The 20,000-nt window shown below is 44.7% G+C and overlaps 2 protein-coding genes across 2 annotated transcripts in view; one reads left to right on the top strand and one right to left on the bottom strand.

The window, feature by feature from the left end:
* The window catches only part of LOC143280296 (putative ferric-chelate reductase 1), a 32,807-nt gene extending 29,080 nt beyond the window's left edge, over positions 1 to 3,727 (top strand). The window contains exons 15-16 of the mRNA XM_076584926.1: positions 1,750 to 1,904; positions 3,617 to 3,727. Of these exons, the coding sequence (XP_076441041.1) occupies positions 1,750 to 1,904; positions 3,617 to 3,727 (266 nt within the window). The remainder of the gene's footprint in view (positions 1 to 1,749; positions 1,905 to 3,616) is intronic.
* Positions 3,728 to 9,854: 6,127 nt separating this feature from the next.
* The window catches only part of LOC143280295 (neutral protease-like), a 12,987-nt gene continuing 2,841 nt past the window's right edge, over positions 9,855 to 20,000 (bottom strand). Inside the window, exons 4-12 of the mRNA XM_076584925.1 lie at positions 19,809 to 20,000; positions 18,998 to 19,103; positions 18,180 to 18,379; positions 17,097 to 17,239; positions 15,524 to 15,755; positions 14,177 to 14,335; positions 13,216 to 13,435; positions 12,841 to 12,953; positions 9,855 to 10,013 (exon numbers count right to left, since the gene is read on the bottom strand). The exon at positions 19,809 to 20,000 is cut by the window's right edge and continues 36 nt beyond it. Coding sequence (XP_076441040.1) covers positions 9,855 to 10,013; positions 12,841 to 12,953; positions 13,216 to 13,435; positions 14,177 to 14,335; positions 15,524 to 15,755; positions 17,097 to 17,239; positions 18,180 to 18,379; positions 18,998 to 19,103; positions 19,809 to 20,000 — 1,524 coding nt within the window. The remainder of the gene's footprint in view (positions 10,014 to 12,840; positions 12,954 to 13,215; positions 13,436 to 14,176; positions 14,336 to 15,523; positions 15,756 to 17,096; positions 17,240 to 18,179; positions 18,380 to 18,997; positions 19,104 to 19,808) is intronic.

The raw sequence follows: 20,000 nt of genomic DNA, 5'->3' as shown, positions 1-20,000 counted from the left end.
GACCTCATTCAGTCTGACAGAAGGGTGACAGTGGATGACATTGCAAGGACTTTGAGCTTATCTGTTGGGACAGCACACAAAATTGTCCATGATGACCTTGGCTACTCGAAGGTCAGCTGCCGGTGGGTGCCAAAGATGCAAGGCCTCACACAGCAGCCGGAACGGTGCAGACCATCAACGAGCTGGGAACTGCTCCCTCATCCCCCTTACAGCCCAGACCTTGCCCCTTCAGACTTTCACCTGTTTGGTCCCTTGAAAGCGTTCACGAGAGGCACGAAGTTTGAAAGTGACGATGAAGTCAAAAGTGTTGTGAGCGACTGGCTGAGATATCAGTCCAAAGATTTTTACGCTGAGGGAATACGGAAGCTTGTGCACAGATGGGAAAAGTGTGTGACAGTGCTGGGAGACTACGTTGAAAAAAAAAAAGTAAGCTTTTATCTGTATTAGAAGTCATACCGAAAAATTCACCTTATTTATTGAATGACCCTCGTATGTTCTTGTTTCCTTAACCCTACGAACGTTGACATGGATTACGGGATCTTTAACATGCGTATTTGAACTTGTGCATACATATAGACGTGAAGGGGGATTCGGGCACTAGCAGGCCTGCACATAAATTATGCTGACCTGGGAGATCGAATAAAATCTCCACCCTTAACTCACAAGGTGCACCGAACCACAGATCGAACTCAGGAAAGTCGGGCCAGAATCCAGGACGGGTGCAATAGCCGAGTGGTTAAAGCGTTGGACTTTCAATCTGAGGGTCCCAGGTTCGAATCACGGTGACGGCGCCTGGTGGGTAAAGGATGGAGATTTTTACGATCTCCCAGGTCAACATAATTATGTGCAGACCTGCTAGCGCCTGAACTCCCTTCGTGTGTATAAGCAAGCAGAACATCAAATATGCACGTTAATGATCCTGTAACCCATGTCAGCGTTCGGTGGGTTATGGAAACAAGAACATACCCAGCATGCACACCCCCGAAAGCGGAGCATGGCTGCCTACATGGCGGGGTAAAAAGAGTCATACATGTAAAAGCCCACTCGTGTGCATACGAGTGAACGTGGGAGTTGCAGCCCACGAACGGAGAAGAAGAAGATGAAATCCAGCATGCAAAGAACAGCTGTTCTTGTTGTTTGGTTGTTGTTGTTGTTTTTGTTGTTACTGTTTTTCCTCGAAATGAATAAGTGGGTATGGCTAGTGAGCAAAATGTCAAATGGGGTTGCATACTTTGTATTAATTGCGTGAGACATTGGGTTTCCAGAAATAAATATGTCTTGTCTTGTCTTGTCTCGTCTGGTCTGGTCTAGTGGTCTGTCCTGTTGTGGGAAGAAGTGTGAGGGATAGGGAAGAGTGAGGGTGGGAGGATGATGGTCGAAACGAAAAAGTGTTTGTGTCTGTGTGTGTCTGTGCTTGTGTGTCTGTGTTTGTGTGTCTGTGTGTGTGTGTGTCTGTGTGAGTCTGTGTTTGTGCGTCTGTGTGAGTCTGTGTTTGTATGTCTGTGTGTGCCTCTGTGAGCGCGCGACCGTGTGTGTTTTGGTGTGTATATGTGATGACAACGACGACGATGACAACGATGATTAATTACCTTTTTTTACTCATAGTCCTTGACCAGCACAGTTGTGTTTATGCGTTAGGTCACGCATCTGCTCTTTTTTTTCTTTAAGCAGATGCGTTCGGTGTATCGAATATGGATTTTTCCGCACACATTTGACGTCCCCCTTGAAACTGAAACTGTTTGGTCTCAGAACGAGGACGGGTGTACAACCTGGAGAGAGCTCAGCAAGACAACCTGGGTTATATGGCGGAGGACGGAAACACGACAGAACCAACGCCCTCTCTGGACAACGTGGTAGTTGACTCGGACAAGAAAGAGAAGCCCGACAAAGAACTGACGCGTGAGGTGAGATCGCGTGAAAGGGGTGTTACAGTGGTAAAGGACTCCTTCTGCACTTTGGGCTTCTTGTACTGTCTTGTGTTGTGTTGCATTTATTGTGTTGCCTTTTGTCACAACAGATTTCATAATGTGAAATTCAGACAGCTTTTCCAGAGGGGGGCGCGTCGCCACAGTCCAGCGTCACCACCACCCCCCCCCCCACACACACACACACACACACACACACACAATATATATATATATATATATATAGAGAGAGAGAGAGAGAGAGAGAGAGAACACTGATCACTGAACACTTTAATGTCAATAGCTTTACAGCCCTAATGACATGGGGGTTCATAATACAAATAACAACATGCATCAATAGTAATAATATTGATGAAAACCAAAGCCAAAACGAAATCAATCAATCTGTGCAACAAAATGCAGTTCGACCATCCATTCAAAGTAATGGCATGTAGTGAGAAATAAAAACAAAAAACATATAGAAATGTATAACATAAATATTTTCCATATGAGAATGACAACACAGATTTCAATTTTCACAATGAGCAACACCTGATACTATTTTATTATTGTTGTTTTTTTCGTCGCATGTTATTCGCTTCGGCAATATATTTTGCAAGTGACTGTAGTGAAGTTTCCTGATTTAGATTAAGCACTCCAAAAATATCTTCATTCTTTGCTAAATTTGTTTTAAATACAACACATTTTTCTCGAATATCGTCATAAGCTTTACAACTAAACAAAAAATGTAATTCATCCTCCCTTAAATGACCGCACATCGGACAAGGGGAGAGTAACGAGGGCTCAGTCTGAAACCACTTTTCGTAAGCATTCAACCCAGTCGTTCTCGTTCTAAATCTGGCGAGACTTGTTCGGTGCCACTTGTTTGTCACGACTGTGATACATTTTTCTGTTTGAAATATACTTTTAAAACTATAAAACCATCTATATTTCTCAGTGCTTTCCATTTTACAGTGCCAATTCTGTTCATATGAAGCAATTAGCCTATCTTTGAATTCTGAAACAAATCTTTCTACACATCCAACTCCCTGACACATCCACACAATCCCAAATCCATTTACAGTTAATGTCTTCTTTACAAAATATACCCAGTTTTCCTTCCCTCTCTCATGTTCATTTACTAACATTTCATACGCCTGCTTACATAATCTCGATGTGGGTAGCCTTATTAATTTTAACCAATATTTTATACATTTCACACATGATTTAATATATAATGGGTATCTACCACTTTCTCCATATATATATATATAGAGAGAGAGAGAGATGTGTGTGTGTGTGTGTGTGTTCTCTTTTTTTCTGTCCGCAAATTTTACAGTCAAAGTAGATTTTTCTACAGAATTTTGCCTGGGACAACTCTCTTGTTGCCCCAGGTTCTTTTACGTGCACTGAGTGCATGCTGCACACCTGACCTCGCCTTATCGTCTCATCCGGAAGACTAGCACCCAAGCCACCTTTCAAAGTCCAATGGAGCGGGGAGTGAAAAAAATCCGGTCCTTACGTGGGACTCAAACTGTGGACACTCGTACACTGTTCATACATTACCTTACCATTTTTTTTCCATACCTTACCTTACCTTGCCTTACCTTGCCCTTTTCCGTACCAGACCTTACTACACCTTACCCTTTTCCATATCTTACAGTGCCTTTACCTCTACCTTACATGTACCTCATCTGACCGTCTGCTTCCAGGAGCTGAAGGTGCAGAGGATGCTGCTGATGGTGCACTGCGGGGTGGTGGTCACTCTGACCTTCACCTTGCTTCTGGTGGTGTTCCTCTACACACCTGCTGGTGCACCCTGACCTGTCTGCACACCGACGATACGATACGATAGGATACGATACGATACGATACAAGACAAGACAAGACAGGAAAAAAACAAGACAATGCAATACGATACGATACAACACAACACAACACAACACAACACAATGCAATACAATGCAACACAACACAACACAACACAACACAATGCAATACAATGCAACACAACACAACACAACACAACACAAAACAATACAGTACAAAACAGAACAAAACAATGCAATAAAACACAACACAACACAACATAACTCAACACAATATACATGTATTCATCCGACTGGAAATGATTTGTGCATCCACAGGCTAGTCACACACACCACACCACATCTCAGCCCACAGTGCTGTCCGGTGACTAAGGTTGGACGGAAATGTCAAAAGTAATCAGATCTATGAAGCTAAATACACACAAGCAAGACTAATAAAACACAGCAGCTTGATATATCACGCAATGTAGAATATGCATTATAAACATGATTATGTCATCATACCTGCATGTCTGTACTTTCTGCCTTCTCCATGGTTTACCTAGTTGTCGTGGCATTTTTCTTTCTCGTCGTGTTATAAGTGTCTGTTTTGTTCTTCAGTATATTGTATCGGTTATTTTGATTTTGGACAGGCATCTGTTCTTTTTCTTCGTTTATTTAACGTTTGTAAAGTTGCGTATATGGATCAGTCCGTACGATTTGACACCTTCTTGAAATTGAAACTGCAGTGTGTCTCACGTAGATTTCGTTTCCTTTTTTGCACTTCATTTTCTCTCTTTTTTTCTTTTCTTTTTAAGGTCGTTTTGTGTGTGTATGTACGTGTGGTATGTGTATGTACGTGTGGTATGTGTATGTACGTTTTGTGTGTGCATGTACGTGTGGTATGTGTATGTACGTTTTGTGTGTGTATGTACGTGTGGTATGTGTATGTACGTTTTGTGTGTGCATGTACGTGTGGTATGTGTATGTACGTTTTGTGTGTGTATGTACGTGTGGTATGTGTATGTACGTTTTGTGTGTGCATGTACGTGTGGTATGTGTATGTACGTGTGGTATGTGTATGTACGTTTTGTGTGTGTATGTACGTGTGGTATGTGTATGTACGTTTTGTGTGTGCATGTACGTGTGGTATGTGTATGTACGTGTGGTATGTGTATGTACGTTTTGTGTGTGTATGTACGTGTGGTATGTGTATGTACGTTTTGTGTGTGCATGTACGTGTGGTATGTGTATGTACGTTTTGTGTGTGTATGTACGTGTGGTATGTGTATGTACGTTTTGTGTGTGCATGTACGTGTGGTATGTGTATGTACGTTTTGTGTGTGCATGTACGTGTGGTATGTGTATGTACGTGTGGTATGTGTATGTACGTGTGGTTTTCTTTCTGCTGTTCTTCCCCCTCTCGCGTGTGGAAGGATTATCTGTCAGTTTCAGTTTCAGTATCAGTAGCTCAAGGAGGCGTCACTGCGTTCGGACAAATCCATATACGCTACACCACATTTGATGCCTGACCAGCAACGTAACCCAACGCGCTTAGTCAGGCCTTGAGAAAAAATAAATAAATAAATAAAAATAAATAAATAAGGGGTGAATAACTAATAGATAAATACATAAAAAAATTACTACTACCACTACTAATAATATGTATAAGGCGCAAAAAATTGATGAAGTCAACTATAAGCGTACATAAATAAATAAATAAATAATAATTTTTTAATTGTCTCTGCCTTCACTAGCAGTCGTATTGAGTTTGGTCTTTTCTAATTTCTGTTCCTCTCTCTCTCTCTCTCTCTCTCTCTCTCTCTCTTTCTCCATATATATATATTGCTTGCTTGTTTGCCTGCTTGCTTGCTTGGTCCCTTATCTCCGTGGGGATCCGTCGATACTGACTCGTGCACTAGCCTTCTCCACTCTGGACGATCATGTGTGAGTGACTGTCTCAGCAAATATCTATGTATATCTTATATATATATATATATATATATATATATATATATATATATATATATATCTATATACATCACATGCATCCATACACATACATGTTTCTTCTCTCCCCTCTCCAAGCCTTTGCATTTTGACAAACATGCTTTAAATCAATAGTTATACACATTTCTCAGTTTCTTCAGTTCTTGTGGGTGTTTTGTACATACGTTTCATTCTTAAATTAATTAAACAGTTTACTGCATGCACTGTATTTATACATGCTATTAAATATTGCTAGCGTTCATGTCAAGCAATTTCTTACTGTCTCAAAAAATCGGCTGTCTCGTTGTTGTTTTTCTTTCTCGTGTTATGTGAATTTTTGCTGTGTATTCAGGATCATGCTTGGGGCTTTTCGTGTGAGAGCTGTGGGTCTGTGGGTCTGTAAGGCTGGTGCAGTGTCTCTCTTTTCAGTAAAGGTCCACACTGGACAACAAGCGTGTTCGGACTGTTTTGTCATCCAGGGAATGGAGAAAGTGAAACACAACGAGAGTCGAATGCCGCTTTGCGCTGTAACTTAATTGATGGAGTCTCCCGTCGGTCCGACGGATGAGTAGGCAGGCAGGCTTATCTGTCGGTGTGTGTCCTCATATGGGAGAAGAGGCCGATTCTGGATGCGCAGCACTTCCCACTTAATTACACGTTCTGCGATTACTGCTTCTCCTGTTGATGCTGCTGCTGCTGCAGTTACTATTGCTTCTTTAGTTACGGTTGCTGCTGTAGTAACTGTTGCTGCTGCAATTACTGTTGTGACTGTACTGCTGCGACTCCACCATAATGAGAAGGACAGAGCACTGACCCAGTGGCAATGCGTCCAGCTGGGAAGCGAGTGTTTACGGGTTCGAGTCCCATAACAGGAATTTTACCCCACCCCCACCCCCACCCCTACCTCTCCCTTTCCACCAGACCTTGAGTGGTGGTCTGGGTGCTAATTCTTTGGATGAGACGATGAACTGAAGTCCCGCGTGGAACATGCTCTTAGCGCACGGCAACAAAACAGTTGTATCTTGCATAATTCTGTAGAAAAGTTCACTTTGTAAAAGACACCCAAAGACAGAAAAAAGGGGGGTAAGTGGCGATGTACTGTGGCGACCCGCTCTCCCCGGGAAGAGCAGCCCGAATTTCACACAGAAATATGTTGTAACAAAAAGTATTACAACACAACACAACACAACACAACACAACACAACACAACACAACGCAATGCAATGCAATGCAATGCAGTACAATGCAATAAAATGCTATGCAATACAACACAATACAATACAATACTGTTGACCGGCTACAACTGCTGCTGCCTTAATATTCATGGCTTGATGTTCGTAAACAACAAGACATCTGATTTCTCTCAACATATTGATGCAATGAAACAAACAGTTTCAGTTGGTCTGTAAATACTAGATAAATACAAGATGCCATTTCAATTGTCCATAAAACATGGAAAGTGTCTTTCAGCTGTACAGATGTTGAAAATAGATATGCGCCTCGAGTCATTTGCACTGAAGGCTGCCTTCCTGGGTGGAGCCGGCTGAGGCTGCCTATTGGCGCTCATCAGTCGTTTCCAGTGTCATTCAGCGAGACCACACACACACACACACACACACACACACACACACACACACAAATTCAAGTGGATTTTACGACAAAATTTTGCCAGGGACATCTCACTTTTTACCGTGGTTCTTTTACGTGCGCTAAGTGCATGCTGCACACGGGACCTCGGTTTATCGTCTCATCCGAATGACTAGCGTCCAGACCACCACTGAAGGTCTAGTGGAGAAGAGAAAATACTGGCGACTGTGCCGTGATTCGAACCAGCGCGCTCAGATTCTCTCACTTCCTAGGCGGACGCGTTGCCTCTAGGCCAACACTCCACAACCAGAGGTACAATTTCACGTGTATGTCCAGTTAGTTGTTGTTGTTTGTTTGTTTGTTTTCTATTGTTGATTTCTTCTCTGTTCGTTCTTTGTTTCTATCACGAAAAACCAGTCCTATTGTTTATAACCACCGAAGAACTGTCACTACTTTTGACCTGTAAGACCGATTTTCCAAAGGCATTTTTCAATCAGTTCATGGTGCACACATGCCTGGAGCAGCCGTTTGTGTGTTCAGCGAGAGGCCAGCGGTAGACAATGTTCACCATGCTTGATTTAAATCATATCTCGATAGTTTTATTGAAATCCAACTGCTTTTTAGAAGTGATCCATAACATTTTGCGAAGCCGTATAACGTATCAATGAGATAAACTTACTGCATATTGTGTAGACGTATGATAACGAAAGAAGACGGATCCGGTGGCTATACTGTTAGAGTGCTGGATTCTCACCCGAGTTTCCTGAGTTCGATCCCCGGTTTAGCGCACCTGGTGGGTGAAGGGTGGAGATTTGTATGACCTCCCAGGTCAACATGTGTGCAGACCTGCTAGAGCCTGAACCTCCTTCGTGTGTGTATGCGCATGCAAAAGATCAGATAGGCACGTTACAGATTCTGCAGTCCGTGTTAGTGTTCGATGAAATATGGAGACACGAAAATACCTAGCATGCATCAACCATCGCAATCATCGGCAAGTCGATGTTGGTCGTGTTACGGAAAAAAGCAAAGAAAGAAAAAGACAAGAGACAGGTATGCCTATGTGATGGTGAGCTCACGTGAGGACAGAGCAGAGATTTTTTCCCCAGCGTTAAAAACTGCAACGCTCTGTGGTGCCCGTACCTCCAGTGCTCCCCCTTGGAACTCCAGACGAACCTCCCACCCAGACATCCGGGACTGATCCCCATCAACAACAACACAACCTTCACTGAAGCAAGACCCTGGCCCAGAACAACTTGATCTGTAAGAGTGTCAGCCAGTAGGTCGTCAAACTCCAATGAACCACATGTCCGTGTCTGGCCGACGCTTTCATTCACACACTGCGGTGAAAGGGAAAGCGAACCAATATGCTTGGAGGCTTCATGTAGAGGTATGCACACACCTTGTGTCTCACGACGAGCGAATTCTCTAACTCGGTCAACGTTTAGTTTAAGAAGGAGCAGGTCAGAGCACTGACGGGTCGGTCACCTGTTCAGCCCCGTCATAACCAACAGTCCGTGCCAGGTCGGGTCAGCACTATGTCTTTCAATTCTTCTCGTAAAACATGTTTGTTCAAACAATACAAACAATACTTTAAACCAAAAATATCCCCCCCCCCCCACCCCCCAAACACACAATTGGTGTGTGTGTGTGTGTGTGTTGATGTGAGAAAGGGGGTGAGCGGGTGTGGGGCGAGATGGGAGAGGTGTATGCGTCATTAGTGATGTGTTACTGTTGTTGTTGTCGTTTAGTGTTTTAGCGAGTTTGTGTCTTAACATTTTTTATTACATTTCGTATCTTCATCATACCACAAGGGAGAGGTGTATGACTCATTAGTGATGTTTTGCTGTTGTTGTTGGCGTTGTTTGTTTTTAGTGAGTTTGTATCTTAAAACATGTATTACATTAATATCTTATCCACACATGTATTGTTCATTGCGCTTGCAGCCGCAGCTCAGGGTAAGTGCTGAATAAATGCCCATTATCATCATTGTTGTTGTTGTTACTGTTATCATTATCATCATCATCATTATCATAGCTATCATCATCTGGGTGGTGGGCAAGCGGCGGGTCATCATTGTATTGAGTCATTTGGATCATGGTGGTCCCATGTGTCTTTCTTCTTCTTTTTCTTCTTGTCGGTGTTTATGACGTTTGTGTGTGTGTGTGTGTGTGTGTGTGTGTGTGTGTGTGTTTCCATGTCTATGCGAGAATTAAAGAGAGAGACACACACACACACACACACACACACACCACGCCACACCACACCACACCACACCACACACGTTCGCATTGGTTAAAGCTATTTACAAAGTAAAGAATAGGAAAGTACCGACGAAACAAAACATTGGTAAAACCTTCAGATTTATTGATAAATCCAAAGAAATCAACCAACACCACTTCTGCTTTTAGTGCATTCAACCTAACCGAAATCAATGTATCTCTTCGGATCATACACCTTAGTAACATTGCTTTTTTTTTTTTTTTTCTTTCTTTTTTTTTGTGGTAAAATCAAATAAAAATACATTCTTTATTCCTTTTCTTCACATTTTGACGACGTATCGGTTGATCTAGGCTGAGTCCACGGTGACGTCAATAAATGTGTCACTGTCTTGTGACGTGGACAGCTTGAAGTAACCCGTATCTGACGTCATAACGAACGAGAAGGGGGCTGGGCCACTCGTGACGACATTAGAACCAGCCACGTCAGACGTCACAGAGACAGTCACCTGCAAAAAGATGTGGGTATTTTTGCTTTTTCATTACTTTGTTTAATTTTACTTCATATTCTTGCCAGCGGGTATTGATGTAGAGTTAGCGAGAGGAAGGCAAATAATGTGAAGGGAAAACAAAACAAAGAAAATGTGTACCATCTGGCCACTTTCCTCAATCGCTGTGTGTGTGTGTGTGTGTGTGTGTGTGTGTGTGTGTGTGTGTTCTGTGTGTGTGTGTGGTGTGTGTGTGGTGTGTGTGTGTGTTCTGTGTATGTGTGGTGTGTGTGTGTGTGTGTGTGTGTGTGTGTGTGTAACAGACAGGCACGCACGGACGGAGACTTACCAAGAAGAGACAGGCAAAGAGACAGACACGCGGAGACAGAGGAACAGACAGGTAAACAGACAAACAGGCAGGAAGAAAGAAACAGAGAGAGACAGTCAGAGACAGGCAAACAGAGAGACAGACATACAGATACAGTAAAACAGACAGACGTGTTGAGACGGATAAACAGGCAAAATCAAAAAAAGACGGACAGGCAGACAGGCAGATAAACAGACATACAGACTAACAAACAAACAAGTAGACAGACAGAGACTAACACAGACAGGCAGAGATTTACAGGCAGACACTGACTGGATGACTGGCAGATACCGGCACATGGAGACAGACAGACAGACAGACAGGCAAATGGCAGGCAGGGACAGGGTGAAACAAGCACAGACAGACAAACAGACAGACAGAAGTTAGAACCGAACAGGCAAGATACTGTTGGCGCCAGCATCGATGACAACCGAGGCCATCAGAGCCTCATTAAAACGAATCGGTCATACACGTAAAATGTTACATATCTGTCTGAGTGTGTATGTGTGCGTGCCTGAAATCTGATTGAACGACACAGGAAATGAATGATGAGCGCCCAGTGGCAGCCGTCAGTCAGCTCTACCCAGGTAGGCAGCCTGTTGTGCAAATGACCCCGTGTATGTAAAGCGCTTAGAGCTTGGTCTCTGACCGAGGATAGGCGCTGTAGAAGTATCCATATCAATCATTCAATCAGCTGTCACTGCTACCCCACCGTGCTGGTCAGAGCGTTGAGGGACACAGACAGGCAGAAACAGACTAGCATACACAGACATACAGGCAGAAACAGACTAGCATACACAGACAGGCAGAAACAGACTAGCATACACAGACAGGCAGAAACAGACTAGCATACACAGACATACAGGCAGAAACAGACTAGCATACACAGACATACAGGCAGAAACAGACTAGCACACACAGACAGAAACAGACTAGCATACACAGACATACAGGCAGAAACAGACTAGCACACACAGGCAGAAACAGACTAGCATACACAGACATACAGGCAGAAACAGACTAGCACACACAGACAGAAACAGACTAGCATACACAGACAGACAGGCAGAAACAGACTAGCACACACAGACAGAAACAGACTAGCATACAGCAGACAGACTAGCAACAGACAGAAACAGACTAGCATGCACAGACAGACAGAAACAGACTAGCATACACAGACAGACAGAAACAGACTAGCATGCACAGACAGGCAGAAACAGACTAGCATGCACAGACAGACAGAAACAGACTAGCATACACAGACAGACAGAAACAGACTAGCATGCACAGACAGACAGGCAGAAACAGACTAGCATACACAGACAGACAGGCAGAAACAGACTAGCATACACAGACAGATAGAAACAGACCAGCATACACAGACATACAGGCAGAAACAGACTAGCATACACAGACAGACAGGCAGAAACAGACTAGCATACACAGACAGACAGGCAGAAACAGACTAGCATGCACAGACAGACAGAAACAGACTAGCATACACAGACAGACAGAAACAGACTAGCATGCACAGACAGACAGGCAGAAACAGACTAGCATACACAGACAGACAGGCAGAAACAGACTAGCATGCACAGACAGACAGAAACAGACTAGCATACACAGACAGACAGAAACAGACTAGCATACACAGACATACAGGCAGAAACAGACTAGCACACACAGGCAGAAACAGACTAGCATACACAGACAGACAGGCAGAAACAGACTAGCATACACAGACAGAAACAGACTAGCATACACAGACAGACAGGCAGAAACAGACTAGCATACACAGACAGAAACAGACTAGCATACACAGACAGACAGGCAGAAACAGACTAGCATACACAGACCAGAAACAGACTAGCATACACAGAGACAGCAGAAACAGACTAGCATACACAGACAGGCAGAAACAGACTAGCATACACAGACAGAAACAGACTAGCATACACAGACAGACAGGCAGAAACAGACTAGCATACACAGACAGGCAGAAACAGACTAGCATACACAGACAGACAGGCAGAAACAGACTAGCATACACAGACAGGCAGAAACAGACTAGCATACACAGACAGCAGAAACAGACTAGCATACACAGACAGACAGGCAGAAACAGACTAGCATACACAGACAGGCAGAAACAGACTAGCATACACAGACAGACAGGCAGAAACAGACTAGCATACACAGACAGAAACAGACTAGCATACACAGACAGGCAGAAACAGACTAGCATACACAGACAGAAACAGACTAGCATACACAGACAGGCAGAAACAGACTAGCATACACAGACAGGCAGAAACAGACTAGCATACACAGACAGGCAGAAACAGACTAGCATACACAGACAGGCAGAAACAGACTAGCATACACAGACAAAGGGGCAGAAACAGACTAGCATACACAGACAGACAGAAACAGACTAGCATACACAGACAGACAGACAGACAGGAGGTAGGACCGTACAGGCAGGTCGCTGCTGGAACCAGCATCGATGACGACGGAGGATCCCACAGGTGCCTCCAGAGTGAAGACTGGGTTCCTGAGGCTGGACACAATGACGCCCTGCCGAGTCTCCCCTGCTCACAGTCATCATAGTGACGATGGTGATGATCATCAGGATTGTGATAATGACGATGATCAGGACTGTGTTCATGATTATGATGATAATGATGATAAGTATTATGCTCATGTACATTTTAAAATTGATGTTATAATCTAGTATTTACGGGATGTTGATCACACCGTTTAATTAACCCTTTCTTTGTAAACTCTCCTTTTCTCCAAACACACACACACACACACACACACACACACACACACACACACACACACACTGACCGCTCGCCATGGTCTGCTGGAACGCCTGGTAGTTGCAGGTGCTGAGGTCAATGTCTACGACGGCGAAGGCGTTCTTCACCTTGTTGACGTCATAGCCAAGGTCGAAGGCGGCCTGCATGGCGCCGCAAGCCCCCTGGACGAAGTTGGTCCTCTTGTCCCAGATGACTCTGTTGGCTTGCAGCATCACCTCGAAGGCCTGCTTGATGGGCAGTCCCTGACTCTGTTCCAACACACACACACACACACACACACACACACACACACACACACACACACTTAGTGTGGATAGACATTAAATGAAACAGAACACACCAGACAAAACACAAGACAAAAGGGATTAGAAGGGTGTACGTGTGTGTTCTTCAGGGTGACGTCTATTCACGTAGTGTGATATTAGACGAGAAAATAATAAATTCAAACAAAAGGACTGAGAACTTCCTGCAGTGTAAGTAGCAAGCTCGAGATGAAACAAAATAAATGTCCAACTGGACTGTGAAGCAAATCTTCTAAAATGTTTAACAATAACAAACCATTGTCCACAACATCATCAAATGATTTTCCCGGAAAGTTAGCCCCGTTGAAGACTATGATGTAATGATGATAATGGCGATGACCACGATGATCTCACCTTGACCAGCTAATAGAAGATCCTTTTGAAGATGTTGATGATGATGGTGATGTTGATGATGATGGCGGCGACGACGACGATGATGATGTTAATGATGATGAATTATGATGATGATGATGATGTTGGTGATAGTGGTGGTGGTGGTGGTGCTGCTGCTGCTGCGGCTGATGATGATAATGATAACGACGACGATGTTGATGTAATGCTGCTGCTGCTGCTGCTGCTGCTTATGATGGATGGTGATAATGACGACAATGATGATGACGACAGTGATGCTCCTGCTGTTGATGACGATGCTAACGATGATGATGATGATAATGATGACGCTCTCACCGTGACCAGGTGATAGAAGGCCCTGTTGAAGACACCGCTGCTGTAGTGCACGTCCAGCCCGTCAGTGTAGTCATTGGCACTGTTGATGGAGCGGCCATCCTGGCTGGGGTTCTCGAAGTAACGCAGGGCTCGGTTTCCCTTGAAGATCTCACGTCCCACCTGAGAGCAGACGAAACGGATTGTGTCGTGCTGTATTGATGTATCAGCTAAAGTTCGTTACGGTCACTCTGGGGCCAGTCAATTCATATTCACTGTGTCTAGGGTTGGGCATAGGAAGGCAGGGCCCAGTCCTCTCCTTCCGCTACTTTTGACCTTCCCTTACCCAAATCAGGTGCACACCCAATCACACCTGGGTGGAGTGATGTAAAATCGGAGAGAAGTGCCTATCCCAATGACACGACAACTTTTCCGAAACGGGGCCTTGTCCAGGATTTATTGCATTATATATTTTATTACAATTTTATTCACACATTCTTTTTTGTTGTTGTTCTTTCAGGTCAGTGTTGAAACACATCGATCGGATCTTGTAAACAAAGGGACATAAAAAGAGTGCAGTATTAGAACAAGTGGCATAACAGTATTAATTACCGGTTTATTTCCGTTGCATTACTTTTTTTTATCACAGCATATTTTTCTGTGATGAAATTCGGTGCTGCTCCCCCGAGATTTTCTAAAGAATTTTGTCAGGGACAACAGTGGGTTATTTTATGTGCGCTAAGTGCATGCTTCACGTGGGACCTCGGTTTATTGTCTCATCAGAATGACTAGGACCCAGACCAACACGCAAGGTCTTGTGGAAGGAGGTACAAAAATATTTCCCTGTACGTATATGAATGCCTTATTTGTTTATTGCCGGCTCTTTAATATTTTGTGTTGAGTGATTGTCTTAGGTTTGTATCGTGCTGCACCTGGTGTGATGTCTCTGTATCAAGCGATAAAGGTATTCTTACATTAGCTTAATCTAGTTTGTCTAAATTTAGTGGTTTTACTAAAACTCTCCTCCAATGGACTGTTGGGTGTGAGAAGCGGAATGGAGACAGAACAAACAATGGACTGACAACACTGCAGAAAGGACAGAAAAACCATCTGTAGATTTGACACAGCCGGCAAACAAGGCTGGGTTGTATGAGCGACTTTCACAGCACTAAGTTCTCTTGGCGTTAAGAATGCTCCTAACTCTAGGCTAATTCCATACACCTAAGGAACCGTTCTGAACGCGTATCCAGCGCTGCTACAATCGCTCATGCTGCCAGGCACTGAAGGTATGTGGTCAACGGCTCCTCAGTGCGGCGTCTTTGTGACTCTCACCAGAGCTGAGGGGGAAGAAGGAAAAGGATCTCATCTCACCTGCCAGTCGTTGCTGCCTGTGCTGAAGTACTCGGCAGCCTCCCCGGCCATGTCGGAGAAAGCTTCGTTGATGCCTCCAGACTGGGCTCTGTACTCCAGGTCGGAGTTCTTGTCCGTCACCCCGTGGCCCAGTTCGTGGGCGATCACGTCCTGGTTCACCAGAGGGTAGAAGTAGGTGCAGCCGTCCCCAAAGGTCATGGCCACTCCGTTCCAGAAAGCGTTTTCGTAGCAACTGTCAGCAGGGACAGGAGAGACGGTACAGCATACAACAGCTTCATCTCATCTAAGATCAAAGGTTTAGTATATTTGTATTTGTATTTCTTTTTATCACAACAGATTTCTCTGTGTGAAATTCGGGCTGCTCTCCCCAGGGAGAGCGCGTCGCTATACTACAGCGCCACCCTTTTTTCTTTTCTTTTTTTTTTTTTGTATTTTTACCTGCGTGCAGTTTTAATAGTTTTTCCTGTCGAAGTGGATTTTTCTACAGAATTTTGCCAGGAACAACCCTTTTGTTGCCGTGGGTTCTTTTACGTGCGTTAAGTGCATGCTGCACACGGGACCTCGGTTTATCGTCTCATCCGAATGACTAGCGTCCAGACCACAACTCAAGGTCCAGGCTGAACCGTGATTCGAATCAGCGCGCTCAGATTCTCTCGCTTCCTAGGCGGACGCGTTGCCTCTAGGCCATCACTCCACATAAAGGTCCCAAAACCTTTCATGGCCATCGGGGCAGTGAATTCATATCCACTAGTCAACGCCTCGGTATAGAAGGCGGGGCCCAGTCCTCTCCTTCCAATGTTTTAACCTTCCCCCATCCGAAGTCAGGTACCCATTCACACCTGGTATGGGTGGAGTGAGGATAAATCGGAATAAAGTGTCTTTCCCAAATGGCCTCGAACCCTGATCACTTATGAGCACTTTATCACAAGTCCGACGTTTAACTGATTCTGCGACGGTGCCTCCACAACGTAGCAGCCCAGCTTGATCTCACTGACACTTTATTCTAGTGCACGCAGTGTCCAACAATGTCTCTGTGTGTGGGCGGTAAACCAATGTTGAGTCTGTCTTGAGCCAAGGTAGACTATCAGCCCTACCGGCGCGCTTCACGTTTAGCGTACAACTCCAGGCACGCTGAGTCTGACCATCTAGAAGCATGTGGGGTAGGAGGTTAAAGGGTGATGGGTTAGGGGGTGGTTTAGAGAAAGGGTTCATAACATTTGCCTACGTCCAAGTGGGCGGTGTGTGTGTGTGTGTGTGTGTGTGTCCCTCCCTCTCTTTCTCTGTCTATGCCTCTGTGCAGTATGTGCGTGAGCGCATCATTGAGCATATTATAACACACACACACACACACACACACACACACACGTGCGCACGAGCACACACAATAACACGCCATAGTAACTCCGTCTGACAAAACCTCACTCGTCACTTGGGGCGAGAAAAGTGGGACGAATCTTGGACAAGTCACTCTCCATTGTACTCAACATTCAGCCCAGATAGGCGGGACGGCAGTTGCCACCTCTGCTGTTGTGATGGTCCTAGTCGGACACGACTGACTACTATGCATACTCACGAGCCGTAGTGGATACGCAGTTCGGGAGCGTATCCGAGAGCGAACAAGTTGTACCACTGCTCGTACATCAAGCCTGTGGAGTACCCGTAGTACAAGGCGTCATTGGCCACACCATACGCCTCGTTGATCGGGTCTTCTTTCCCCTGTTGTGTCAGTCACACACACACACACACACACACATGCGCACACACATGCGCGCACACACACACACACACACGCATGCACGTTCGCACACACACACACACACACACACACACACACACACGCATGCACGTTCGCACACACACACACACACACACACACACACACACACACACACACACACACACACACACACGTACGCACACACATGCATCTTTTACTCAGACCATACAATCTTATATCCAGTAATCTAGTATGCAAACCTGTGAACCAAAACTAAATGTCGTGCAAATCAGAGCAAATATACAACAGAATTTTTAAGCATCGTTGTATAAGTTGCGGGGGAATGGTGGTTGGAGGGGTGTGTGGGGGGGAGGGGGGGACTGCTTTGTGTGGCTCGCATGCAAGATCAATGTAGCTGGATATCCCGAGTTTCAAAGATACATCTGTCTTTCTCTTACAGCTCTTCATTGAAAATAGTTCTGGACTGGTGGTATTAGTTTCAATGAACGACATGTGAAAGAACCTTTTTTTAGGAATTTGGAATCACTCACAAGTAGATAGATTTTGTTCTTTCTTTCTTTTTTTATTCAGTTTTATTTCTCAGTATCTCAGATACCAAGAATGTCATTGTCGGAAAGGGAACACTACTCCTGCTAACTGTGCATGTGTTGTTTTCTCTAACACAGTCGTGATATGAAGATATATTTCCTTCTTTCCACATGTATCTTTAGGAGGTTAAGATTTAGGGTTCTGTGGCTCTTCGCGGCCGATGTCTTCGATACAAACAGTCGTTTATACAACACATCAACTGAACAAAGAGTGACAGAGGGCCTGAGACACACACACACACACACACACACACACACACACACACACACACACACACACACACACACACACACACACACACAGAGAGAGAGAGAGAGAGAGAGAGCTTACATCAGCGCAGATGAATTCCACAGGTTCGCGTCCAGTACGATCACGGGTGTTTTCCAAGTCGATGACAATGGCGTGCTTGCTGGTCATTGTGCATTTGGTGCCGTCCACCTGGGTGTTGAGGCAGTAGGGCATGTTCTCACCGTACACGATTCTGCCAGTCTTCGGGTTGCCACCCACACCCTTGGCTGGAGTCGAGCAAGCTGCAGGAGTGGGGTGGGGTTGGGGGAGAGATCTCCGCATATTAGACACCGGGTTGAATCCTTCTCTCTTTCATCTTGTGTTGGTCTGTGTTACTGGGGTTTTTTTTCTGATTGGGTTCAGCGTGTGTGTGTGTGTGTGTGTGTGTGTGTGTGTGTGTAAACCCAGGGCCCGCACTTCCCCTCCAGGTGCTCAGTCACTGACCTACCGTTACACACTTTCCCCCTTCAGATTCATAACATCTTACTACACGCAGCTAGTACTTAAGCTGAATATCTAGATCTGGATATGCACAGTAGATAAGAATACATAAGTTAACAGTTATATTCATGGTCTGTATCTTTGCGTTGTATACAAATGCACCTATGCAAATTACACAATACTACACGCATGTGCACAAACACACCAGGCCAGTTTAAAACCCTGACATAACATCACAAACTCCGAACACTAAGTCCAACCAGAAAATGTCCATCATTTAGGCGACAGGCAATATATCAAATGATACAGAATATTATGCTTCCTGAATTAAAAAACAAAAACAATAATAATAAACAAGTGAAGAAAGATGATAACAAATCAAACCACCCTGCTTCAGTGGTGGTGGGAATGGAACCTACCCCCATTAGGGTCCGGTGTGGTGGTGGTGGTGGTGGCGGGTTGTGGGGTGGTATCGCACTGCTCTTCCTGACGTCTCTCCCTCAACGCCAACGTCATATTGTGGATCTGCACATCAACGTCACACACTTACGTCATTGTTGTGGAGCTACACGTCAAAGTCACACACTCATGTTGTGGATCCGCACGTCAACGTCACACACTTACGTCATTGTGGTGGTGCACATCAACGTCACACACTTACGTCACTGTTGTGGATCTGTATATCAACGTCACACTTACGTCATGTTGGATCTGTACATCAACGTCACATTTTGAAAAAGGTTGTGACGTCACAAGGTCGAAGACTCACTTTCGCAAAGAAATACTGTGCACACGAAATACTGTGCAATGACATATGTGGTTCTGTCGATGTTACGTCACAATTGACCTCTTTCTGTTTCCTTTCTAGAGAACCAAGCCCAATATGGCGGCGCTCTGTGTTGCGCCAGGCTGGTAGTTTAAATAAATATAACCGCTTTACTGTGTATATATGTTCGGTTTGATACATGGTTTCTTTGATTATTTACCCATTGGGCAGGTTTCTATAGCACAGCGCTATTTCATTCCGTGTCTCCTTCAAGAAAGTGTAGTGAAGCGTTCATGGATATGTTCTACATGCTTTGTTACACCCTTGAAACAGAAACTGAAACTCTGTGCTTAAAGAACACGGTAAATGAGTGAGTGAATCTGTGTCTCTGTGTGTGCGGGTGTTTCCATGCGCGCGCTTGCGTGTGTGTGTTTTTGCGTTCAGTCGCATGCCCAGTCACGTACCTTGTCAAAGTAGGTGATGACGCCGAGGTCCGGGTCACAGGCATCCAGCTGGAAGAAGGGGCGAGAGGGAGTGGGGAGAAGGTCCACGAAGAAGTCTAGTTCATAGATGATTTTGGCCGGCTTGTCGTTCCCTTCGAAGTCCACCTTTCGGAAGGCTTTGACGTTCTCCACAGGTGTGTTGTCGTTCACAGA

Source organism: Babylonia areolata, chromosome 3, assembly GCF_041734735.1.
Source record: "Babylonia areolata isolate BAREFJ2019XMU chromosome 3, ASM4173473v1, whole genome shotgun sequence".
Classification (NCBI taxonomy): Eukaryota; Metazoa; Mollusca; class Gastropoda; order Neogastropoda; family Buccinidae; genus Babylonia; species Babylonia areolata.
Note: the sequence above shows the minus strand (reverse complement) of the source record. Positions and strands in the feature narration are given on the sequence as shown.